Source organism: Festucalex cinctus, chromosome 1 (genome assembly GCF_051991245.1).
Source record: "Festucalex cinctus isolate MCC-2025b chromosome 1, RoL_Fcin_1.0, whole genome shotgun sequence".
In the NCBI taxonomy this organism is placed as follows: domain Eukaryota; kingdom Metazoa; phylum Chordata; class Actinopteri; order Syngnathiformes; family Syngnathidae; genus Festucalex; species Festucalex cinctus.
The window spans coordinates 30,175,822-30,202,878 of NC_135411.1; the positions used below are offsets into that span (position 1 = coordinate 30,175,822).

The following is a 27,057-nucleotide window of genomic DNA, read 5'->3' on the forward strand; positions in this document are numbered from 1 at the left end:
GAATCGATATTGCTCGTTATCTTTAAATAGGCAGTTAACGTTGGCCTTTGCAGCTTACATTTTACCTAAAAAATAAAAACCAGCAGCGTCTTTGAAGTTAATTGACTTCACTTAATGCAAAAATAGCTCACCAGTGATTGGACACGCTGTCTTGCTAAGAAAAATGAAAGCAGAGGAAGAATATCAACATTTATTTACTTCTAAACTTAACATAGCACGTGTCTTAATGTCCCAGTTTTCCTATATTTTGTTTAAAAACAAAATAGAATGTGTTACACGAAAAAAAAATGCTGTTTTTATTTCTCCAAATATTTAAAATAACCACATTTTAGAGCCGTAATTTTAATACTTTGATATTTTTGCTCATATCGGCTCATGCATATTAATACATTTTCCTGGTGTGTCTGTGGAAGCTGCTCCTTGCTCTACAGTGTGTGTAGCTTTAAACAAGGCATGCTGCTTGGTGGTAAACCACAAGAGTTGCTAACAAAAATATTTTTGTCAGTCAGCACAACAAACGTATCCTTTAGGTGCACATATGACTGTTATGCAAGTAAATTAATATAATATATTGGGATACGTCTCGCCTTGAAGATCAAGTATTGGGATACATATGTATCGCGATACGTATCGTATCGTGACCCCTGTATCGTGATACGTATCGTATCGTGAGGTTGTCGGCAATACCCAGCCCTACACGGCGCCTCCCAATATCGGCGATCGGAAGGACCTCCGACTTGAACTCGGGTATATTCAACGTGTTGGATTGTTTTGGCCCGACTTCGCTCCATGTGCGGTGTGCCCTGATGACAGACCACCGCGCAGCCGGTTGACAGTGACGTGCAGCCAATCAGAAAGCGAGTGAGGTGGGGACTCCAAAATCAAAACAGTCATGACGCAGCGGAAAGTCCGTGCTCGCGCTATTACATTCTTTTTATTTTATTTTTAAAAGTAATTATTTGTATTGTTTTATACACCCACACACATTATACACAAATAAACGTGGTCTCTGGGTGGGACGCAAACCCGCCGCCAGCAACGAGCCGAGGGCAAGCAATGTCTCGCCAGTGCCCATTTAGACTCCTTTAACCAACACCTTTTCTTTTTATGCCGCTTTTTCGACTGAAAACCAGGATCGACTCATGTTGACTCGGAAGCCACGTTTAATCTCGAGAGGTTTTCCGAGACCTTCCGTTTACATTCTTGAATGAACTCGACTCGGTGTGGTGTACAGCCACACTGCACAATCACACACCACACATGGTACGTTCAAAACTGTAACTCTCGTGATTTTTTCTCTTCACGTGTGGTGTCTGTCAAAGATTGGAACTCGGCCGACAATTTTAAAATCTTGCCGTGTGAACCAGGCTTTAGCCATACGCAACTAGATATAGTTGCAAAATATTTTATTGGAACACAAGTTTTGCCTGCAAGAGCAGTGACTATCAAAACAACACTCACTCACTTACTCACTCACTCACTCACTCACTCACTCACTCACGTAAGGAACACACGGTCTCCCAGAGAAGAAGAGCAGTGAACCCACGCTAACCGGCACCGAAGGCAAGTGACGGTTCCACTCCTCCACCTGGGGCCCACGGCGTCTCTTGCTGCGTTGCCAATCAGATGACAGGTGACGACACGGCCCCGCTCTTCCCCCGACGATCAGCGCAACAGAACCACTGCCGATAGAGTTCTAAACAGCGGTTACTACGGAACCGCTCGGCCCCGAAAAAGTTCCATGGAGGCGCTAACATCCGGTGACAAAAAATGCCGCTTCGGTGCATGGAGCCGGCCCGGTGGGAAAAGTGCCATATATGTTTGTATGTAAAATGTATTGTGCGCGGTGTGCGTGTAGTGTATGCTGTGCGGATCAGGAAGTGGCAAGCCAATCACATTACAGCGGCTTATGTTTCACAGTAATGCTATTGCTGCATTCAAGGATGGTCAGAAGTCGGATATATCCGAGTTGGTCTTTCCCAGTTCCCACCTGAAAGCATTCGAGGCGTAAACAACCAAAATGGCGGATAGTGATAAATTGTTTTTTTATTTTGGCCCTCAAAACTCGTTTTGACCTCTAGAAAACGTACCTTTTTGCAATTTTGCTTCATTTATAGTTTTAATCTCATTTCATAGGCGTTCCATACAGTTAAAGGGTTGGTTCGGATTTTTTGACATGAATCTCTATTTCATTCTCACCTCAATTGTGTGCGGTCATCACTGACCTACTCTTGACAGCGTTCTGTGACACGAGTTCTGGTCCGGTGTTGGACGAGAGGAAAATAGTCCGGCAAGTTGGCTGGGGCCACCTAAATAAAGCGTTTTTCTTCTAAAAACAATTCACATACGGCTGATAGACGCGCTGCAGACAGTTGATCCGCGCGCCTTCCGCCTTCGGAAAGACAAACAACTTGTAGATTAGTGTACGTCTATCAGCTGTATGCGGGGCACTGCGCAGTGATACGAACAAACAGAAAAATAGTGCCCGGCGGTAATGGAGTCTTGACTTTTTTTCAGGAGGGGGTTTTGTGATGCAAATGTATCACTATTTTGAACACAAATTGTTTTTAGAAGAAAAACGCTTTATTTCGGTGACCCCAGTCAACTTGCCGGACTATTTTCCTACCGTCCAACACCGGACCAGAACTCGTGTCACAGAACGCTGTCAGGGGAAAGTCAGTGCTGATCGCACACCACTGGAGGTGAGGATGAAATAGAGATTCATCATGTAAAAAAAAATCCGAACTATCCCTTTAAGTAGTTGACCGCATAATTTCATGCAGGGAGATAGCGGCAATACTGTCACATATGTTGCGTTACGTGGAGTTATGTTGAATATTTATGAATGAAGAAAGCTATCTAGTTTTATACTCGAGTAAATTGTGTTTTGCCATTCAGAGTGATGTCACTTTGTAGTCCCCCAAGAAAAAAGTGATGAGCCTCCAATTTAGAATCATAAAATATTCCATATTATGTCTGCTTTAAAAAAGAAAGTCTCATCCATGTCACTTGATTTTTGCCTCTCCAGAGCATTTTCACATGCAGGCTGAGACTCTGGTGAAGCCTCTGATGCTGACAATCTCTCATCAGCACTCCAAAGTGCGGGTGTCTGTCATTGAGGCCACCGGGGCGGTCATTCTGCACGGCACTGGGAAAAACGTGGACGATGTCCTGTCTCATCTGGCACAGAGGCTGTTTGACGACTCTCCACAGGTTTTTTTTGTTTTTTTTTGGGGGGGGATTTTTGGCATTGCTACTTGCTATTCAAGCCCACTATCAATCCAATCATGTTTTCCCCCATTTTGGTGCAGGTGAGAAAAGCTGTGACTGTAACTGTCAGTGATTGGCTGCTCAACTTAAAGGACAGATACTCATATTTCCACAAACTCACTCCTCTCCTGCTGAGCGGTATCACGGATGAGGTTCCCGAAATAAGGTATGTCTTCATGCATTTGCTCCATTCTAAAGCATATTTAATAACCTCACTTGCTCAGGCAACATGGAAATTAATTTTCAATATACCTACCCGTCATGTAATATAATTCAAAAACCTTGTATTATGACATAATCGATTAATTGGTAAAATCTTGTTTGCTAACCCTCGGAATGACCTTGAATGTTTTCCACAGTCTTTTGGCGGCTGATTTATGGCAGCAGGTTGGCGCCCAGTGGGAGAAGGAAAATGAGGACGATCTCAAAGACAAGATGGACTTTCTCCTCACCCCTCCACCTTTTTACCCAGAAGGAGGTCAGTACCCCTGCAGCGGCGCAAGACGGTCACCCAGAAAGACAAGACAGGCCTTTTGAAATAATCCACCTGTGGCACACTTGTAAAATAGGATTCTCAAGCAAAGAAGTAAACTTTACCATTGTGACTACTTTAAATCATTTTTATTTATAGATGTTCGAGGTTGTAACACACAGTTAAAAAATGGAAAAAACAAAAAACATGGAATTACTTGGTTTTATGTGGGAGCACTGGCTTGGACGTAGATGTGTATGGCCCTTGGGTGTAGTGGTTGGTGGGCCTCGAAACAAGTGTGAAAAGGAACATGGTCATTCCAGCTTGCCAGGTTAAATATATGTGTGGCCCAGTGCTACAAGTGCTTAGCTTGTGCACATACTGCCACAAATACAACCTCTGCCTGGGGACAGGACAGGAAAGGAAAGGATCCCTCCCCATTGCTTTTATTTTGTCTTTTTCTTTCTGGCCGTCATAAATTTGCAGGGCCTCCCACTGCGCAGAGGTCACTGTTGAACACTGAGAAGTAACATGAAAAGGGCTTTTTTCATCCTTCCCCTGTGCACTAGTTTGATTTATCTTCCTTTAGTTTGCACTTCCTCTCTAGCCCCTTTTCATGTTGCATGTAAAAGGCTGCCTTTTTTTCACATTACTGCAACTTTGACATGACAATTTTGCCGGATTGCTGTGTAAGAAAGTGACTTATTATTGGGCCATATTTGAGCGAATTATTTAAGGGGCTCTGGTATTTATAAATGAATATTCCTCAGTAATGACTGGTGCTCATTTACTTTCTAGACTTCTGTCATGTCACCTGTTGCTAGGGACCGATCACATGATTGAAAGAGTAAACCATGCAATGATTCCGCTCTCTCCCCCAGTGGAACGTCCAGGTCTAGGCTGCAGAGAACTGGTGGTGAGGAACCTGTACAGACTTGTGCCCGCCATCAGCCAGGACCTGACTGACTGGCTGGTTGCCACTCGAGTCAGAACCTCGCAGCTGCTGTCAGTGCTGCTGCTTCACGCAGAGGACCACAGCACACAGCACCTCCAACCTCTCTTGGCCCTCCTCTACCGGGCCTGTACCGACACTGAGGGGGATGTAGTCCAGAATGTGAGTCTGATGCATCTTTTTCCCGTGTGAAATTAAAAGTGGATTGAAAAGTTTGTTTAGAATGACAGATTTCCGTGATGTAAAAAAGCTAAAAAGCTGCTCAGGGACAACAATCTCCCTTTTTTCTTACATATGGGCTAAGCCATGGATAGCTAGATGGAAATCTTTTGTTTTAAAAGAAAAACATGGAAAGAGATGAAGAAAAGATGTGGCATGTGGCAATCTTCTGTACAGTAGACTCCCATTTAATGGCATGGCCATGGGAAAAAAGTGATTGTTGTTTTTATTTCCATTTATATTATGCTTTTTATCTGTATTTAATTTTTGAATTCAATTTTTTTATATCTGTGTTTATCTTCACTTTTATTTTTATTTTGGCAATTTTGGTCCACTGTATTCTGTATATATCTGGGCTATGTTTCAATTATGTAACATGATGACAAAAGCCAGTCTGGGAGGTTATGAAGAGGCCTACAGTAGAAGGTGCTGGCATGTACTGGCTGTGTCCAATACATGACAACAAACTCCATAATGTCTGGGCAGGGTAGAAGTTGTGTCCTAAATCTGGCAACCATCTCCTTTATTTATTATGTAAAAACATGAAGAGATCGGGTTAGGGAGGCTATGACACTATCACAACAGGAATTCCGGGCACAATTTTCTGAAATTAATTACGTAATCACATTTTTTATTTTTTTATTTTTATTTTTATTTATTTTTTTTATTTATTTATTTATTTTTTTTCTTTAAGAGCTCAGAATTGTTCATTCGGTAGTCTTACCGATTCAACGTCTTATCATCATTGCTCTTTTTATTATTATTATTATTATTATTTTTTATTTTTGTGTGTGTGTGTGCGTGCGTTTGCGTGCGTGCGCGTGCGTGCGTGTGCGTGCAAATACGTATAAATTTATACTCATTAATTCACCTAAAGCCTTATAAATATCCCATTACCCTTCGCCTTAACCAGGTACTTCAGAATCTTGCCAGAGTCGTGAGGTTTAAATGGTCAGGAGACCAGAGAAAAGGTCAGAAAAAAAGAAAGATAAATCAAAGTGAAATCCAGCACCGACCAAACACTTCTTGCCTTCCCCATGATTACAAAATCAAAGTCTTACGCCTACCCCGGAAGCCTCTAAATTCCAGCAAATTTAGCGAGATCTCAAGAGACCAGAGGAAGAACTAAAGAGAGGAAGGAGGGAAGGATCGATAAGGCAGAGTGAGATCCATAGAAGCCAGTACATCCAATCCATCAAAGTGAAATCCAGCACCAACAAAACCCCTCCTGCGTGGTTACAAAACCAGAGTCTTATGCCAACCCCAGAAACCTCAAACTTCCAATAAATTGAGATCTCAAGTGACCAGAGGAAAAACTAAAGAGAGGAAGGAGGGAAGAATAGATAAAGCAAAGTGAGATCCACAGACACCAGCACCCACTGATTCAAGGGGCTGTGGGAGGGAGAGGCTACTTCTGTTGAGTTTCAGTAGATGCTGGTGCGACGGATCTGGCATGCAAAAGGACCACCACCAAAGAAAGAAGCCGTCAACCGCGGTCCAGCAAAGCGAGCACCCCCCCCCCCCAAAATCCCCAGGCCGCGGCAGCACCAAGGCCACCCCCAAGCCACCCGAGCGGACACCGGTCGGCGAGCCGACCCAGATGCCCGGAACACCCCTGCCCCAGCCCCGGCCCAAACCCCCGAGCCCAAGGCCGCAGAACGAGGCCCAGCGGGCCCCCACAGCGCCCCACCGGTCCCCAGCCCCCATCCCCCCACGACCCCCCCGCACCCCACCCAAACCCGCCACCCGCCACGACCCAGGCCCCACCACCCCCGGCCCCCGAACACACCCCGACCCCCAACACCCAACCCCCCACCCCCCCATACCTCCACCCCCCCCCCAAACAAGCCGCCCCCCCCCCGACGACCGCCAACCCCCCCGCGAACCCGGCCCCCCGCGAGCCACCCCCGGATACCGGCACCGGGCAGCAGCGCAGAGAGGGAAAACGTGCCCACCCCACCTCCAGCCGTGCGAGAGTAGCACAGCGGCGGGAGGGGGGAAGCAGAGGAGGAAGCACCAGGGGAAAAGGCGGAACACCAGAACACCGAGCCCGGTGGGGAGAGGCCCCGGTCGTCACGCCAGCGTACTAGTGACACCTAACCCTGTTACTGAGTCCGCCAGCTCGCCGACTGGCGAGCTCTACCCTTACACCGTGAATGTGGCCCCACCCAGTGTATATACAAGTGTGTGCGTGTGGTGCATTAAAATTGGGAGCAGGTGAGTCGGAGCAGAGGGAAAAAATTTCCCCTACTCCGACACACCCGCATCCCCCCAAAAAAATGAATATGTATATGTGTGGTGCATTAAAAAAGGAAATGGAAGGACAAAGTGGTGGGGCAGGGACACAGATGGGGGGGACCACAGCGCTGCCAGGCACTGCAGTCCATCCCCTCTGGTGGCTCCCCGCCCCAACTCACCCCTCCCCTTGGACATGAAGTGCATTAAAATTGGAGGGGAGTTGAAGGGTGAAGACGGTGTTTCCACCCTTCCCCACCCCACCAAGAAATGTGTTGTGTGCCCTATGTGTATATTTACAAAGTGTATAGTGCAAAACTAGTGAAGTGAGTAAGAGGAGCGACCAGCGGGGCCTCACCCAACCCGGCGGGTGTAGGTGGCACGCCCGCCCCCCAGCACCAACCCCCACCCGCCCCCACCCCACCCATCTGGCACCACAATAGGCGGACCGCCAGCGCAGCAGGGCTACTGGACAGCCCACCGGCCACCGGAGCCCGCCCGGGGCGCCAGGAGTTCTACCGGAGTGGGCCAGGCCTCAAACCCCTGCCCGGCCCCCGGAGCCCGACGCCCGGGCCGGGGAGGGAGCCCCAGGCCCAGGGAGAGGGAGGGGGAGGGGGCGGGGGGCAGACAGGGAAGGGGGTGGGGGGGGGGGGGGGGGGAGCGGGGGGAAGACAACAAGAAGGCGAAAGGGCGGCTGCAGGGCAGGAGGGGGGGGGGGGGGGGCAAGGGAAAAGGGACCGGGAGGCAGAGGAGGATGGGCGGGAGGAGGCGAGGAGGGAGAGGCGACGGGGGGGAGGAAGGGGGAGGGGAGAGGGAGCCACGGGGCACACCAGAGCCCCACCCGCCCCGAACCGCGCCGCCGGGCACGGAGCAGCGGACTGCGCCGGGACGGCACCGCCCCGGGCACCAGGGAAAGCACCCCAACACCGTACCCCACAGGGGGCCCAGGGAGCGGCCAAGACGCAACCGCTACCGAGCAGACAACGGGGGGGGCAGAACCACCCCCGCCCGACCACAGGGGACGGCGTCAAGAAAATTGACTAATTAGCATGCAGTAACACCAAGTGTTGATGCTTAGTGCCCACTAGAAATAAATCTTAAGGAGTTAGTGAGTATAGTGTCGTATAGTGTGGTATGCTCGAGCCCACTAGCAGCAACTAGGTTCCTGACTATATAAAAATAAAAACAATCAGATACAAAATACCAAATACAGAAGCAGCGAAAACAGAAGTTGTAACGATGTGGTGGCTCTCGTTAACAGGCAGAATCTTGGCAGGATTAAGTTGCCAAATTAAGATTAAAATATTCTATGTACATAGACCATATTTGTTTAAATCTTGATACTTGATTTTTATTTAAGGCAGAGATTTTTTCCATTGAGATATAATTTATTAGTAAGTTTAACCAGTGGTCGATATTTAGAGATTGTTTATTTTTCCAATTGACAAGGATTATTTTTTTAGCAGGGCGGCACGGTAGTCGAGTGGTTAGCACGTCCGCTTCCCAGTTCTGAGGTCTCCGGTTCGAGTCCAGGCTCGGACCTTCCTGGGTGGAGTTTGCATGTTCTCCCCGTGCCCGCGTGGGTCTTCTCCGGGTACTCCGGTCTCCTCCCACATTCCAAAGACATGCATGGCAGGTTAATTGGGCGCTCCGAATTGTCCCTAGGTGTGCGTGTGAGTGTGGATGGTTGTTCGTCTCTGTGTGCCCTGGGATTGGTTGGCAACCAGTCCAGGGTGTCCCCCGCCTACTGCCCAGAGCCAGCTGAGATAGGCGCCAGCAGCCCCCGCGACCCTTGTGAGGAATAAGCGGTCAAGAAAATGGATGGATGGATGGATTTTTTTAGCAATAGTAAGGGCTATAAATATAGATTGGGATTGTTTACATGGTAGCTCAGTTATTGTTAAGTCACCTAGTAAACACAATCTTGGAGATAAAGGAAGCCTACAGTTTAATATATCAGCGAGCTTTTCCAAGATTTTAGTCCAGAAATGCAGCACTGGAGTACATGACCATAAAGCATGAAGATAAGTATCGGCAGTGTTTTGTGAGCACTGGAGACAAATGTCGGAGTCAGAGAGTCCCATTTTTTTTCATCATATATTGTGTAATATATGTTCTATGAAGTATCTTATATTGGATAAGTTGCAAATTTGTCTGTTTGGTCATTTTAAATACATTTTCACAGATTTGGGTCCAAAAGTCTGGTTCCGGAACTATAGACAAGTCTTTTTCCCATTTTAAAGTCGGTAAATACGTTTTATTTGTGTATAAAAATAACTTATATATTTTTGAAAATTTTCTTTATTGTTGTTGGAGAAAGCTTTATAATATCTTTAGCTAAGACAGGCAGTTGGAGCGTATCCTGAAGTGTTGGGATTTGTTTCTTAACCATATTTTTAACTTGCAGATAATGTAAGAAATTTCCATTTTTTATTTCATATTTCTGGACCAAGTTTGTATACGATATAAACTTATTATCTGAGAAAAGATGATGAAGGTGTGTAATTCCTTTCTGCTCCCATAAGCTTAAATGGAACGACTGATTATTAAGTTGAAAGTCGGGGTTATGCCAAATGGGAGAGAGCCCACAGGGCGCCAATTGGGAGTTTGTAATTTCTGATTTTATTTTTAACTTCTGCTTATATTTTCTACGATGCTTTTAACAGATATTTGCTTGAGTAAAATCATGGAATGAATGTAAAGTAAAATATTCAGAATCAAAAACTGTTATAGGCTACAATTTTTTCTTTAAGTCTTTAACCAATTTAAATTAATCTCTAGAGTTAACACTTTAATTTTGACAGATTTAAAAGCCTTGCATTTTAACAGGAATGTGTCTGTTCATTTCTATAGGGATGTTTTTCCCTGTGCAAGCACTGTTAAAGGGTTTGCCACACACCTGTTGACTTCCCGTTGCAATCCCCCCTAGTGCATGGCCGCTGCCAAACTATTGGGTACCTTCGTCGCACCTGAGGTCTTCCTCAAGCTGCTGCTGGATCACGTCAATGCCCCCTACTGCGCTTCCCGCCCGTGGTCCGCCCTGATGGTGATGTGTGCCGTGCTGGAAGGATGCCCCAAACCTCTCTTGCTACCGCACCTCCAGCAGGTTGCTGACACGCTGGCCCAGCCGGACGTCTGCCAGGAATATCAGCAGGTCAGGGGGATTTGGGCACTAGTTGTGGTTTACCTTTTTACTGTTATTCACATGAGAGTACGTCCATGTGCTAAACAACCATTTCATTGTCCAGTGTGGTGACACTTCGCTAGGAAAAGCATTGAAGTTAAACTTGTTAACGTGCTGCATACTCTTTATACAGCAGCTGTTTAAATTCCACTCTTTTTGGTGCTTTTGGCAGTGACATAGAAGATCATTGTCAACAACTACTGTGTACATTAGCAATCTTATTTTTGGCAATATATTTCTTTCCCTAATTTGCTCCTACCAATGTAAATATGTTTTGTGATAAGATGCTTCATCGTTAAAGGCAATCTTTTCAGTAGCACCTCTGTGCACGGCGAGTTCAGCGGGTTCGCTGTTGAGGAAATCAGAAAAAAAAAAAAGAGGGAGAGAGATGACCTGGCAAAAGCGAATGGCCAACCACATGTTGTTTGTCAAATCTAATATTACAAGTCTGTGATCATCATGTTTATGCTCACATCCAGAAGGGAAAAAAAGAGATAAGGATTCCTTTGTTGCCTTAAAATAACATGCACACAATCATTGGAAAAATTGCATCAAGTCTGGATCGGAGAGCAGTACCTCCTGTCGACTTGGATCCTGCACAAAAGTCTGTGCACCCTGATTAAAATGCTATGAAATATGACAGAATATGCAGGAATTCCTGGCAAGGATTGGCTTGGGTCACCCATATTCTTCTTATGTCTGGGCTATGGGTGGTAAAACGAAATCCCCTTTTTTATGAAGAAAAACAGTCAAAGTTCATGTTAAAAGTTGAAAAAATTGAGTCATACAGGACACAGCAATCTTTTATATTCTTCATCCGATGGGCTGTCTATAGGTGGCAAGGACGAAGTCCTTTTCTTTGAAGTAGACAAGTTCACATTTCAAAGTGGAAAAAGTTGTCCTCTATGTGACAACAATTTCCATATTCTTTATACGAGTAGCAGCCAGACAGAAGCCTTTTCTTATGAAGAAAAACTTCAAAGCCTGGCTAAAGGTAGCTTTTTTTTTCTTGAGCTGAAAGTCCTTTCCTTTGTTCTCGTCCTAAATATGTTTCCCTTTCAGGACCTCTGTTGGGCAGTTGTTGTTTGTTTTGTGCTTCATTAGCAGCTCATCTCTCCACGCAAGGCCCTTAGGAAAGTCCTCCTCTTGCAATGCTATTCTGACCCCTTATACAAAGCAGTTACACAGTCTTTGAGCTTTCCTTCATTCCACCCTTTGCTCTAACAACAACGAGCTTTAAAAAGAATTCCCACCGTAATCTTAAGCCCGTCTGGTCAAGGCCGATGACAAATGAGGCGCAGCGCTCGCTGACCCGTTTGTGTCGCCGCTGTACGGGGTCAACCGGAGGGGGGAAACTAACAGGACAGGCTGGTACCAGATGGAGGGAGACCTCGGCTTCCTCTCGGATGTCCATCTGTGTCTCCCTCTCGTGCAAGTGGCGCACCTGTGACCTGGTGCAGAGGAGGGAATACATTAACTTGGTAAACATTGTTGCTGCTGTCCATCTTGTTCTTGTAAGGTCTTCAATTTGAGGGATCTTTCAAAAAGATGGTCAAAAGTCTTGAATTTGACACATTTAAATGTGTTTGTACATATGGTCACTGTCCCAAAGGATGAAATCTGCATGGGGAGAACATGCAAACTCCATACAGGAAAGCTTGAACTGAGATTCTGTGAGGCAGATCTGAGATCTATGCTACCGTGCTGCTGAACATTTCAACAAAACTGCATATTATCCTCCAGAAAAGGGTGTTTCACAAAATTTCTTTGAGCAACAGTGGAGAAAATCAACAATCTGTAATTCAATACATTGTATATATGTAGCTTAGTTAATGGAATTCTTTTGGCATCTTACTAGCAGACTGAAGCAACAGCGCCTCTCCTGGTTAAAAAGGTATTGCACTCCATTTTGCCTCCTTTGCCTCAAGATTCAATCAGTCAACAATCAGTTCCACACCATTGACAGAATGTAGCTTGGTATTTGTGAAGACATATAATTAGGATCTGCGCCATTCTAATATTTTTAAGTTATCTTGACTCAAAACGAGAAGTGGAGAAATATGAACCTTGCAGCACATGACATCCAAATACTGTTGAAAAATGAAATATAAATAGTTTTCAAAGTGTACTGCGGTCGGGAAAATGGGGCAGAGGACGTCCGGGGGGAGCTGAAAATTTGGTAGCAGATATGTGATGCTTCTACACGGTTTGACCTCGCCAACTCTTTCATGTGCCTTGTTTTCTTTACTTGATTTCCACAAGAGGTTTGGAGAAAGAGAAAAAAAGACAGCTTGTGAAAACAAGCTTGGTCAGTTGAAGATGGCGCTAAGGGTTTGAGGGTAAATGAAAGGCGAGCCAGTGGTTAGAGACGCGAGCAAGTTGCAAGGTACGCTGTGTCGTGTTTGCTTATGAATCACATATGGTTTTCCTTTTTGAAGGGGGTACTCCACCGAGGATTAACAAACCCCCTTGGCACTGGCATTTTGTTGTGTGTTGTCGTGATAGCTTGAGTGCAACGGGCTCTGCAAAGTGATTTTTAGGCTAACCACCACGCCTGTTGGTGGGTACTGCAAAATAGCAGGAAAGCTGGGGCAATGGGAGTGTCTGTTTTATTTCAATATCACAGCTCAGAATAATGCAAAACATTCATAAATCTCCTTCATGCCAACATTTAACGTGAGTGACAGCCACACACTGCTCACCCCGCCTTAATGACACTTAACGGTAGAAGTAGGAAGGCGGTAATGTGAGGGCCAGGCTGTTGCCATAGCAATATGAGTGGCCATTGGGGTAGGCTCCACATAGAGGCATCCATGGCTCGGTACAGAGTTGTGTGTTTGTGTAATTGGGGCATCCAGCGGTGGCCCCGGTCAAGCGTGTCCAGACCAATGAAACCAGGTGTAGCTCACTCACCTCCAGGTGTCAACATAGTTATTAAGTTCATCGAGTTTTATTTTTATTTTTGGTTTTGTTTTGTTTCCAGGTTCGCACCATTTCTAATGGCTGTTTTCTAACCTGATAGTACGAGATGCATGTCTGAATGCGTGCAAGTCCACACGTTCCATGATGCATCTTCTATCATTTATGAAAACATGACTTCCAGGCACATAAGTCGATATAAAATAGAATACATGTTTTGCCACTGCAATATTACCTGCAGCCTAATCTGTGTCAAAACGAAGCTTTTGCAGCGGTGGTCCTTTCCATTTATTAATCCGGCCCACCTAGCAAGCTCTGCATAAGCCTGCTAACTAGGGATGTAACAATATCCAAACATCACAATACGATATACAATACGATATTATCATGATATGAAAGTCACGATACGGTAATTATCACGATATGGAGGGGAGGTCACAGTATTGGAAAAATAATGAGCTCATACTAAAAAAAAAAAAGAAAACATTGTGCTTTTGTACATTACAGCAATGCTTATAAACAGCCTACAATCTCCAATAACACTTAATATTGAGGCACTTACTTGCTAATGCAAGCACACAATGAGTTCCTCCACATATTGAATTCACTACACAAGCATATTACGTATTATAATATATATATATATATATATATATATATATATATATATATATATATATATATATATATATATATATATATATATATATATATATATATATATATAATTATAATATTACATATTACGTTCCCCTTCATCTGACCTTTAGCGTGGATTTTAAACATATAACGGCCAAAACACGCCTTGTAAAAATTCAACTGCACTAAAATAAATCAGCCATCAGAGGGTGGTAGATCTTCACAAATTAAAATCAACCTGACTTTTTTTTTCTTTTCTTTTTTTTTTAAATAGATGTGCCACTTTTAATATGACACCACGACGACGATATATTTTAATATCGCAGTATCACGATATTGCCGTTATTGTTACATCCCTACTGATAATGACCCTGTTGATTGGAATCAGCTTGTGTTGGAAGAGGGAAACCTTCAAATCCTGCAGGACTCCGGCCCTCGAGGACTGAGTTTGCCCACCCCATGCACTAGAGTGAGCCCTTGTACCGCTTGTGGTATACAGTTACGTTCCAGATCCCTCTGTGATAGACCAAAAAATCCACCAAGTAGTAACTATATATTGTGTTTATTATTTACATATATTTTAAAGCTATATGTATAATTACAATGCAATACATTACCGAAGTACCAATATTATTGTGTGGAATGTCAGTATGGCGACTAAAGTGGACAAGTACCTGCACCTCACATGCATAATTTTGTTGTTTAACAACAATTTGTATCTGCTTAATTGATGTAATAATTGATTCTAAAAATATTTGATAGCTGATGATCAAGAGACATCATTAAAACAAACAAAAAGCAAAACACACAAATGAGGTTGCAAGCTTGTCCTGGTACTCACCCATAATGTTCAACACAGCATCACTACTTTAACTTGTTTTTTTTCCCCCCTGCAGACACGTGCCAAGCTTTGTCGCGCACCTCCCAGTGATTGTGCTTGTAATTTCCAAGGTCAACAAGTGTGTACAAGTTTGAGTGTACCCATCAGCACACAGTCACCACCGTTTAGCCTTAATGACGGCCCCCGGGGAGTAAAAGGCAGAGCTCTCCAGTGATAACAAGGAGACATGCATAACATGAGCATTCTTTAGTACTTTTTGTTCTGACATGACGTGGAGCTGTATGGACGACCAGCTCCCCTCTATATTACACTGCTTACTTCCTCCTCCGCTTCTTTCGCATTTTTTCAGGTTCTGTACTTGGAGCAGTTGCTGGCCTGCGTGGATGTACTGCTGAGCCAGTGCGATTCCGACTGCCGCCTGGTCAGCCTGCAGCTGCTGCAGGTGCTGGTCACCGTCCAGAGCATCTCCGACGAGCCTCACATTAGCCAGAAGGTGAGCAAACCTCACGATGGGTTTATTCGATAGGATGTTTTATGATGCACGGCAGCTATTTGAGGAATGCCCAGCTTCAAAGTGGGCATGACAAACGGTGTAATTACCCACTTAGCCAAGGGGCGCTTAAATTGCACCTTTTGGAATGGAACTTTTAAATCCAGTCCTGGGTGAAAGACGGAGAAAGAGCGAAGCAGAAAAAAAACAAAACAAAAAAAACAGATGTGTTTCTTAGCAGGTGTGCATCACCGTCATGCTATAGAGGGGGTGGGCAAATTTTGACCCCTGGGCCACAAACTGCCTTTTCCATTCTTGAATATGTCCTACCTAACGTGCAAATTATCATCAAAGGTTTTGTAATATTTGTTGCATAGATTAGGCAATGCAACAAATTTCTAAATCAATGCACTAAATTCAAATGTAATTTATCCAATTAATTATATGGTTAATTCATTTATTGTAAGTAAAATAAAAATTCAACTTTTTTCCCCCCAGATTCAGTAGTGCCTTGAGATAGGAGACATGACTTACAAGTTTTTCAGAGCCATTGGTAGGCTGATTTAAAAAAAAAAAAAAAAAAAAAAAAAAAACCTTAGACTTGCGTGAACATTTTGAGATCCAAGAAATCTTCAAAAAAGAAGCTTCAAGCCTCTCCCGTTTGGGATCATAAAACTAAATTAAGGGCAGGTTCTATATTTAAAACAACCACCACCAACTTTGTCTTTAGATGGGCTAACAAATACAATCTATACTATATGACTGTTTTGTAACGCTTTCAGGAATGAATGTTTTAACACAAATGGTTCAGAAACACATGTAGAGAGACAATACTACAATACTCACTAAAATATACTGTGGAAAAAATTTCTTGTTTTTACTCTTTACTTTTTATTACTGAGGGAATTGACCTTACCGTGGCACGCGCCTCCATGCCCACTAAATGCGATGAGCAGTGACATTTACCGGTCAAGATGAGCTGAAGTGCATTCACAGTAATGGCAAAGTTGTCAAATCATCCTTGTGATTTCTCGGTCAGGTATTTATAAGACACCGCTATTTCTCTTCGAAGGAAGCAAAGGGGACTTTAATTTCTTAATTTCTTTTAGTGAAGGGTGTCTTCACTCCCTCACCATGCAAATTTGCCCCAAAACAGAAGGAAATACACATTCTGCTGCAGCAGAAGTCATAATAAGACCGAGTTGCCTCACTCACTTCAACCGATTGTCAGCAAAACCGAAGTTTTTGGACATTATTCCTGTCAAGCAGGGTAAGAATGAATTTATATTACCTCATAGTTTCAATGTTTTGTTGGCATTTATAGTACCGTAACTAGTAAGTCAACAAACACATGGACCGTTAGCTAACTGGAGCTATCGTTAGCCTTTGGCTAAAAAAAAACAATGGAGAACATTACCTGAGTGCAGAGGTAGTAGTTTCTGGTCATTTTGGAGGGATTCAACTGACTGGTTGTGTGTGTGTCTGTGTGGTCTTCCACAAAGTTTGATCCAGCGCAGACATTTTTCATAGTTGTTTGAGGGTTTAGGGAAGGGAATACACCGGAGACCTCCTTCCATTCGATCGGGATAACGGCTCTCTCTTTTACACAAGCCGTGGCTAAAGCAGGACGCCAGTTAGTCGATCGGGATAACGGTTATCACTCTTACACAAGCCGTGATTTAACCTTTTTTTTAATTTTTTTTTATTTTTTTAAATTATTATTACTGGCCTTTGAATAACGATGCAATGCAACACCAGGAGGTGGATTGCTTTGTTTCTCCGTAGCAAAACTCACGTGCGTCTTGATTGGTTTACTAGGTCATGTGGGCGTGGTTTACGGTGAGGTCAATTGGGCTAATCTTCTTGGCTTGTCTGCATGACTGTATTTTACTGCCACCTGGTGGCGTAGTTGCCCACACCAGAACAAGCTGCATTAATTAATCATGATGCACAAACTGTAAGAGGCGAGGCACATCGTGGACTAGTCACCAGCCAATCACGTGGCTCAAAAACAACCAAAAACCAGTAGTTCACTGTGCCATCATGAATGAATTAGTTTTATTATTCAAATTAATAATTGTGTATGCACATTTCTTCTGTAATCTAGAAAATAACCTGATTTATCAATCTGTTTAAAAAATTAAAAAAATAAAAAGTGTCCCTTGAGTACAATTGTTTGTACACCTCAGCGCTAAAGAGAAACACAGACAGGCAGGAACTGTGACAAATGGAGTCAATAGTCTGCAGTGACGGGAGCAGGATGAGTATGCTGACCAGACACCACATAATCCACCACAGCATGTGTTTACATCAGTCTGCGTGTTTGGATGTCGAGCGGTCATAAAGAGGCCTGCGACAGCGCACTTATGAATAATAGGAAAGCATTGGTGGGCCCAGAGGAAAAGCAGAAGCCGTTTCCCAGAAAAGGGGCACAGTTTTCCCATCAGCGGACCGCTGAAGGTTGTCTGTCTTGGTCCCCATCCCTGTTGGTCCCGAGGGACAATGACGGGACTTATGAAGTGCCCTAAAGGTCGCTTCCGCTGCCCCGAAGAGACACTTAATTATTTGCACTCCTTCCTGCCATTTCCTCCAAGATCAACTTCGGTCGTGTGTTTAAGTTGGTTTCTTTTGATTTTTGTGACATCCTGTGTCATGTTTTTTTTTTTTCTCTTTTGTTATTGAACTGTTGTATGTGTAAGACCTTGCCATATGTGGTTGCTTTTCCCGTGGTCTTACGAGAGCCTTACACCCCAAACCCCCCACCGTCTTGGGATGAATAAAGTGCACCTTACATATGTTCCATGATAAGCACTTTCAATATCTATGTTAACGTTTTCCCACATTAGATGTGGCACATTACATATTTACGCTACTGTGCATTTCTTAATAATTAAGTTGGGGAATTGTTACTTAAAATGTTAACAGAGAACGCCCACTTGTCTCATGTTAGCTAGCATGTAAGCAAATGATTAGCGTTAGCAAGGCATTTACACAATTACTGTGCCGTAGAAGGCCCTAGCGCTTAGTGAAATGTGGCTATGGTAATTAGTTACAGCTGCTTAGTGGCACCAACGGGGCGAATTTTTAGAAGAAGGCTATACTGCTTCAAATTATGCTTTTATATACTGTGATAAACGTAATTACAGCTGATCAGTCCTGTCAGCTATTTGAATTCGTTCCAAGTGACATGTATTTGATGGAGGACATTTATTTTCATAGGTTACAAAATGAAAAGGAAAACAAGAAGTCCTTTATTAAATGAGCTCAATGTTTATTTTAGAAAAGATGGTATCAGTTAAAGCAAAATTCAAGCAAGTATTTGCAGCACCCAAGGGATCTTTAAAGTTTGATAAATCTCATTCGTTCTTTTCCCGCCAATATGATTCAATACTCAAGTTGCAACTTGACTGTTCTGAGGTCACTTTCTTCTCTTCCGTCCTTTCATGTGTGTCCCTCAGGCCCTGGAGAGTGTACAGCGCTTATGCGAGGTCCAGGGTCTCGGCTCAGTGCCGGAGCTCTACAGGCAACACATGGCCCAGCTGCTGGACTGGGTGTCTGCCTCTGTGAACGCCTGGTCCAGTTATTCCCCACACCGACTCCAAATGCACATCATAGTGGTGCAGTCAGGTGAGACAACATAACCTGATGGGCGAACAGCCACATTCCAGAAGCACGCGGGAGAAAACGCCTCATCTGGTTAATGTTTTATGAAGCATGACTTCATGGCACTTTCCTGAGCAAGTTTAGACACAAAGCCCCCCTTACATCACGTTTGAAACATTTAACTGTTCGCACATGATCCATCATGGGGGCAGCGCATCAAGACTCAGCAGCTGTCAAAGCAGCAGAGCAGATTTTCAAGACTGCATTCCTTTTCTTACATCCACAGCACTTGTTTACTGTGTTATATGCCAGTCAGTGTTGAGTGCATAAAGTTTATCACTTGTTTAATACCAGTCATTAGGTGATGTGCACTACTTCCACTAACATGGCCGTGAACAGATAGGAGCTAGTTTGCAAAAGTATAGTCAATGTTGCCAACTTAGAGACGCTTTTGACGCTTCTTTCGTCTATTCTTAATATTGAAGAGAAAATTTTATTCCAGCTAATAAACATGAGTTATTATTAGACATTATTTTCTTATTGTTTTGTGTATGACTATAAATAAGCCTAGTGGTGAGCAGTCCCAGAGTCCATATTTGCTTTTGCAATTTGCCTGTATTCCCTGACGTTTATTATTGTCTGTAAATGCTAAAAAGTCTGCAATCACATGATACCGGTGGTGTAAATTGCTAGTACAAATATTTGTTTGCTCATGTGTGATGCCACATCACTTTCTGCTAGCTTGTTTTTTACGCTACTATGTTAGCTAATACTATTGATCAAGCTAGTTTGTGTTGAATAATTTACCCCCTGAATACAGTTGTTTATGTAACGTGTTCAGGATTGTGTGCATTCTAGAAGCATTGGAAGTAGACTTTGGACTGATCTGATAGGATGGATCGGGTTCAGATGATATTTAGAATTTTATGCAAATATACAAAATCGGCTGTGATGTTTTCATTTGTCCATCGATCAATGATGTCATTGATCAACTCCGCAAAATCAGAAATTACACGTTATATTTAAAGAAACACAAAACTTTTAAAAAACGAACCAGCTATTCTGTGAAATGGTTAATTTCAACTCTTCCCTGAAAAAAATGCCAATTTATGTTGAGTAATTATGATTTTATAGCACTTTTTATGAATATTTTTGCGTTAAGTACTGTATTGGGCATTTTGTACAGTCACGTGATCATCGTGATGTATCGCATGTGTAAAATACACATTCTTCAAAAGCAGTACAGCCATAGAGGACACACCAAAGATTAGTTTCCAACCGAAAGCCGGATAAAACTGGCAGATCCAGCTGCCGGCGAGTCGAAGTGGACGGTAAACATCCGGGTGACTTGTACTCTGTTAGGCTAAGCTACATGTCGTGTACTAAGCACGCTTTAGCCCATATTAGGAGCGGCCACCCCCGTGTTGACAATTTTACTCTGAACAGAAATTGGCACAGTATTTGGGATCGAAGCTGGTCTTTTTCTTGCTCATTACGTCAGCAAATTCCCATTGAAATGAACGAAGACGGCTTCCGGTTATGCACGGATGGCGTTCCCAACGGTACGTTCGGAATCTCATACTTTATCGGTTTAAAATAAAATTCAGAGAATAAGATGCCAGAGATATTTGCACTTTTATTCTTTGTACACAATGCCTAATCCAATACTGGAAAATGATTAATAAGCGTTGTATCGCTTTAATGTTTATCAGCGGTTTTTGAAGAATTTTACATTTTTCCATGCATTTCAGTTTGTGTCAATTAGACATGTGCTTCTTCGCTACTCATAGGCCGGGCCAGTCCCTATTCCCTGCAAATGGCAATGGTTGACTGTAAAGTAAATATACATGTTTTTTAAATCCTTCTTCTGATATTTGGTTATAGATTTTTTTGAAACTTGTTGGTCTCTGATCGATGATCACCCAAAAAAATCCTGATCGTGCAAAGCCTAATTAGCATAGTGTTGATGTTTTATGATCGTCTCCATTGTGCTTTGCCGCCATCCTGTGGCATCTATACTCAATAACAAATCAGTTTTTGGGAAGTCAATTCACAGGCTCATTCCCTATCAATTGTGAAAAGTGGGGGTTTGCTCACTGTTGGGTTTTTGTTTTTATTTTTTTGTTTTACCCAACAGTCTCCATACGTAGGTATGCACTTTTTGAAAATGACTGCATATAATTTATTTGAAATTATTTTGTGAACCCCCAAGTTATGTCTTGGGAACCCCAGATTGAGAACAGAATAACAGATTGAACAACAGAAGGCTGTCATTCACACTAGTGGCTTGTTGACTTGTACAAATCCTTGTCTCTCCCTCAATCCTGCTTGTCAGTGTGTATTTGCCTGTTAAATAGCAGTGACCTCCTCTGTGGCACCATGACCTTCGCTTTAGCTCTCCCTATGCCATCCAATCCTCCGTCATCAGCACCTTCTTGTGCCACACTTTCATCCGCATCTCCCCTCTTTTCTTTCTAATTGAGCGGGCAGCTGGGTGCCCCCTAATCCGCCACACAAACAGACACACACACTCACACTCTTAGCCAATCCATTCACTTGGTGATCCCGGCACAGGTCAGAACATCAAACGACCCTGCCACCGCCCGCTCTTGACCTTCCTCTGTGGATCAAGGCTACTTTGAAGGCCTGATGTGTCTATGCCTCGTTTTCATTGGCGCTCATTTTCTCATAAGCCCTCCAGGATTCATTGCCGGGATGTCTTTGCGAGTGCGTGGACCTTGTGTTTGATGTGCACATTATAAGTGGGGGTGGGGGGAAGTCTGTTAAACAATAGGCTGGACTCAGACTTGGCTCTTTTACTTACTCATCAGCTCTTTCAGCGTTCATCTGTGTTTGTTGGAAACAAGGGCTTCTTATGTCCTTCACGTTTGCTCAGCTGGCAAGACACTGATTGCTTCTCAGTAAATGTTTTATTTCTCCTTTGGACAGGACTTAGCGCCTTGGTAAAGGATGCAAACTGTTAATAAAACTGTGAGCAGCGATGGACTGGCCTTCAACGTCAACATGCTGGATATGACCGTATGGGTGCCAGTATATCTATTAGTGTTATGTGACAGAAAATTAATTTTGTTACAATTCGGCATTACCCATTTGTCTTATGTACACGGTTCAAATTTGGTAGCAGCCTGACAATGACCTAAAAGGGCACTTCAAACCATAATGGCTGACCTCATGTATCTTTAAATCATGGGTTCTTGAGACTACTGTATTGTAGGTCGACACATATCCACAACATCTACAAAATTTCGTGTTGCTAGGTGAAAACACCTGCAAACATTGGCGAGTTGTTGAGCGTGGATGGAAATGCTCTCAAAATGGCAATTCATTTGTGCTTCCAGTAACAACACCAAAAACATTTCAAGAGTCACATGTCCTGCTCAGGCCCGAATGATATGAATGTTTATATCAAGAAGTAGTTTGAGTTTGGAGTGGTCAAGTGGCAGGTGTTTCCACCAAGGGGCTTCTCGGGGGATGGTGATAAGATACCGTTACATCAGCTATGTAAACACACAACATTACACTCGAGTAGTCATTTTAACACAAAAGAACAAACACAAATGACCATTCTCTCTCAACCAATCAACAGTTTGTACCATATCTAACTATCGCACTTTGGCTATTACAAGGCAGCAGTACAGTAAAGATTTGTGACAGAAAGAGTGAAACTCTAAATTCAAGTAAAAATTCAAGTAAAATGAAAATTCCCTCCTTAACATCTGCCGATTTATGATGGAATGTGACGTCCTTTTATATCCCACAAGACTTGAAGCTTGGTGAGCATCTAAAGCTGAGTTCTGTTTGCTTTTTTTTTTTCCAAGCTTTTCTTCTTTTTTTTTGTCCCTACAAATGGAAATGTATAGGAAAGAAATATCGTCATCCTTGTCCCTGGCTGCTCAATAAAATATGGCTAATAAGTGGAAAGCACTCACCATCAGTAGACATTGCATTGTATTTCTTTGTCAATGTTAACAGTTTTTAACTTGTTTTTACCGATGCTATATGACCAGTGGTGGTTTTTGGTATGTATGATATGTGTACGGCTGTACAAGGCGGCATTTGAGGCTGAATATTTTTTTAAATTCCATTTCTATTGTCTTCAATGAGCAAAATTCATTCCTAAGCCAAACATCAAATGTTGACCAGCATCCTGGAATCATGTGTGACCTTAGAGGTCACATTGTATTCACAAGTTTTGAGAGCAACTGTTTTCATAGGAAGCCGTGTTATTCTGCTTGGAAATGAGAGTTATGACTATCTTGTGTTTGTACAAGTGTGTCTTTTCTCCTGTGTAACCTGCTGGTAGTGGTACACGCCCTGTCAATTCACACGTTTCCCGTCTGGCAAATCTCCTCTCGTGCCACACTCAGGACATCCGCTGTCTCCTCTCGCATCTGTGCCACACACTCCGAACAGGGAATGGACGCTTATCGAGCATTACTCACACATCGGGGTAAAAATAGCTTTGTAAACATGGCGGGTGTGTGGGCAATGGGAGAGTCTCTTTTCCTGTAATAGACACTTGATTGGAAACATTGTGTGATAGACACAAGAACCTTTTTATGTATCATTTCCTCGGGGTATATGTGTCATCGTCTGATATCTCAATGACCTTTAGTCTCCAGGCCTTGTCACTAAAGGACGTAAACATGAGAAGACTCACTATTTTCTTTCTTTCGTTTAACACAGAGACAATGTGTCGTTTGTTCCACGGAAGCATTTTTGTGTAGAAACATGACGTGTCTGTCTGCGTGTGTGTGTTGTAGGTCCAGTTATCGGAGAGTTTGTGAGCCAGTTGATGCCCCTGCTGCAAAGTTGCCTCCAACCACACAGAGAACAAGAGATGAGGATGCACGTCTTCACCATGCTCGCTAAACTGCTGCTGGATGCAGGCAACACGCTGGACTCCAAGGGGTTAGGCAACACACACACAAACACACGCATGCAGTAAGAGAAACTTGGGATGGGGGCAAGCTCAAATTTGTCATCAGGTAAAGCCTCTTTTTCTCACACTACAGTATTTTGAAATAGTAATCCCTGCCTTCCTCACATTGCTGTATTGCTGTCATTAATTTGAAAGACTCAACTTGATTCAAAATGCTGCTGCTTCTAACATTTGTTTTCAAATTCCTAAATGGCCTTTTCCAGCCTTATGAACGCCCACTGTTGTTTTTCATGAGAGTGCCCTATATTTTTAGACTTCACCTCACATCAAATTAACACTCCACCCACCAGCCACCCGAATTAGACACAAATGCAAATACAACAGAGTATTTCCATTAGGTCAGGAGAAGCACATCAGCTTGTTTGGGATGTGTGGAGTTGAAACATTATCAGTCTTATCCCTTCCTGAGGAAAGCCACATGTCAGAATCCCTCGGCAGCTGTGTAGTACTGTGACTTGTGAAGGAGGGACGACAGCCTTGCGTCGCACCCTCAAGAGGGGCTTCCGTTTATGGGTTCATCCCCTTTGGACCCTTCGCTGTCCCGCCGAGCTCCCTCAGCTGTGCGGCCTTCAGTCCCGGGGCCCGCAGCGCTAATCTGAGTGAATGCCTGAGGCCATTGCAGGGCTCCGGCTATCGTGGTGGCTGCCGCCGTCAATCAAAAAGACAAAACGCACTCATGGAGTTGTCTTGGAGACATGTCAGAAATTCTTAAGGCTGAGGCCAAAAAGCTCTGCTGAGATTTGTGGAGCTTTCCACTTGTTAATATATAGGTTAGATGAGGCACATGAACCTGTTCAGATATATTTGATCTATTAGGTCAGTGATTCTCAAGGTGTATCACAAGTGGCTCCCAGTACCCAGGCTCCCTCTAGTGGTATACAAAGAAATCCCCTAAGTACTTTAAGTACAACGCAATTGCATTTCGACTTCAAAACATCTTCTTTAACTTTTATGTAAGTGCAATTTTATTAGACCTAATGAATCGTGCAGTTTTTTCTTTTCCTTAGTTTAAGCGTGGTGTTATTGTTCAACCCGTAACAAGTAAAGTTAACCACTGTAAAATAAAAGTAAAACTAAGTGAAACTATGTACTGAAGGCTGGCTGGAAACGGAATGGAAATGGAACAGGAAGCAGACAAGCTGCTCTTATAATTTTTATGCAAGTCAATGCAATTTTCATTAGCATCTACTCAAATAAATTAGTGTAAATTGATGAGCTTTTCCCAAGTACAAAAAGTTCAGTGTTTTGATTAAATCGTGTCGTGCATTGCAAAATAACACGGAAGCAAAAGAAAAAGCTGAACACACAAAATTTACTGTTACTCTTGAACTCCAAACTATAAAATTTTGGTCAACTTCAGAGGTTCCGCTGTATTTATTTTAATTCCACTATTTTCCATGTTCCCACATCTGTCCCTTGTGAGTTATATCTAACTGATCTCGGCATCGGAACGTCTTTAACCTACATTAATCTTCACATTTTAAACGATAGCTGTGCTACAAAAGTCAAAGTTACAAAAGTCATCCTCTTCCCTTCCGTTCATGTTTCGTTTTAGTAGATTAAATGATCCCTCACTGCGCTCACACACATACTTCATGTCATCAAGAGGACAATAATAGTGGTCATGGAGAAATCCTTCTTCACTTTGTTCTCTGGCCAAAATGACATAATAACTGTGCTGCGTCACAAGGGGAAAATAGAAGTTTAGTCTTTCATCCACACGTAAAGCTGTTGTTTTATGTGGATTGAAACAGAATCCGAAGTAGAAGGTGCACAATGAAAAGTGATGGTGGCAAGTCAAAATCACTTGACCTCAGGCACGTGTGAAGTGAGAAAGGTATAGCTGATGTAGTCTTCTCATTCCCAATTGTGGAATAACAGCAAAGAATGTTCCTGAAACAGCAGCAAACTTAAGTAGAGACTTTTTGACATGAGAAGGCGCGATAGACTTTTTATGGTCAAGAATTGCTTTGGTTTGGAAAGATGAAAAGCAGATTTTAATGCAAAGCAAACACACCGGGGCATTCATGGTACACAGTCTCCCCCTACAGGCGGCGCAATGTCAAAGCATGGTAGTCATTGAGTTGTGACATCATCCATAGAGCCAAAACAACACCAGGCGGGCCAGCCCCTCGGAAATGATTGGAAGTGGACGACTTTGGGAACTTTGCTAGTGTGTGAGAGGATCTGGGAATGCCTGAGCCAGAATGGAAAAGGGAGGGAGAAGGGAAAAACAGGACTACCAGCAAGTGTGGGAAAGTCAGCAGGCATTGTGTTAAGTGTTAACCCACCGTCTTGGATTCCCATCACACAATTACCTGATTCACAAGATAGTTCACAAAAAAATGACCAGTAAAAGAAAGAAATAAAACTTTTTTTCTTTTTTTTTTAATACAGAAATCCTGCAAAATTATCACGTGAGTCCTGCTGGAAGGTCCATTTTGCTTTTTATGTGGAACCCAGAAAGGCAGGATTTGGGCACAAGTGTGCTTTCACACACTTGCATGACAACATTCCACCATCAGATCATTTGACATAACACAACAGCTTTTAAAGGTCACACTCCTGTCCTGGCATTGAGGAGTTCCCATGCTATCCTACCTCCGCATCATCTCTGATACCTCTGAAGGAAACAACCTGCTGGCTTGACATCATTTATTTCATTGATGCTTAACGGTGTTGAGCCATCTGATATCCCTTCCCCATTTATTTATTTATTTATTTATTTATTTATTTATTTATTAACTCATTCACTCCCAGCAATTTTCACAGAAGCAATCCCGTTCGCTGCCGGCTGTTTTATGGAATTTTGACTGATTTTGCAAGGCCCACAGAATATTGTGTTCAATTGCATTAAAAGCATGGAACCTATCAAAAGAAAGATTAAATTCTCTTCCTTCATCAGGAAAAAAAAGTATGTTTCTATCTGTTTCCGTTTTGCAGCAATTAGCATTAGAAGAGAGCTAAGTTTCATCAGTTTTCACAAATCTCTTTAAAATTCTAAGTAATTGAGCTTTTTTTCTACATGGCCCTGGTTGATCTCCTTTGCTCTGCTGACACTTGCTGGCCGTTTGTGTAATAACTACCATTTTTGCAACCGTTCTTTGCAGTTGAGAGGCTGCATCAAAGTCTTCTGTATGCTCTAGCATAAAAAAACAAAAAAAAATTGTATAAATACGTCTTTGGTACACTTAAAACATTTTAAAAAAAATAACGTATTTACACGTTATTGGGAGCAAATGAGTTAAAAAGGAAAAGAAAGGTGGCAGA

General features: G+C 43.0%; 1 protein-coding gene across 1 annotated transcript in view; it reads left to right on the top strand.

Moving 5' to 3' along the window:
- The window catches only part of dnaaf5 (dynein axonemal assembly factor 5), a 33,115-nt gene that overhangs the window by 1,598 nt on the left and 4,460 nt on the right, over positions 1-27,057 (top strand). Inside the window, exons 2-9 of the mRNA XM_077528355.1 lie at positions 3,029-3,213; positions 3,312-3,436; positions 3,630-3,748; positions 4,624-4,856; positions 10,078-10,302; positions 15,081-15,224; positions 18,680-18,848; positions 23,609-23,756. Coding sequence (XP_077384481.1) covers positions 3,029-3,213; positions 3,312-3,436; positions 3,630-3,748; positions 4,624-4,856; positions 10,078-10,302; positions 15,081-15,224; positions 18,680-18,848; positions 23,609-23,756 — 1,348 coding nt within the window. The remainder of the gene's footprint in view (positions 1-3,028; positions 3,214-3,311; positions 3,437-3,629; positions 3,749-4,623; positions 4,857-10,077; positions 10,303-15,080; positions 15,225-18,679; positions 18,849-23,608; positions 23,757-27,057) is intronic.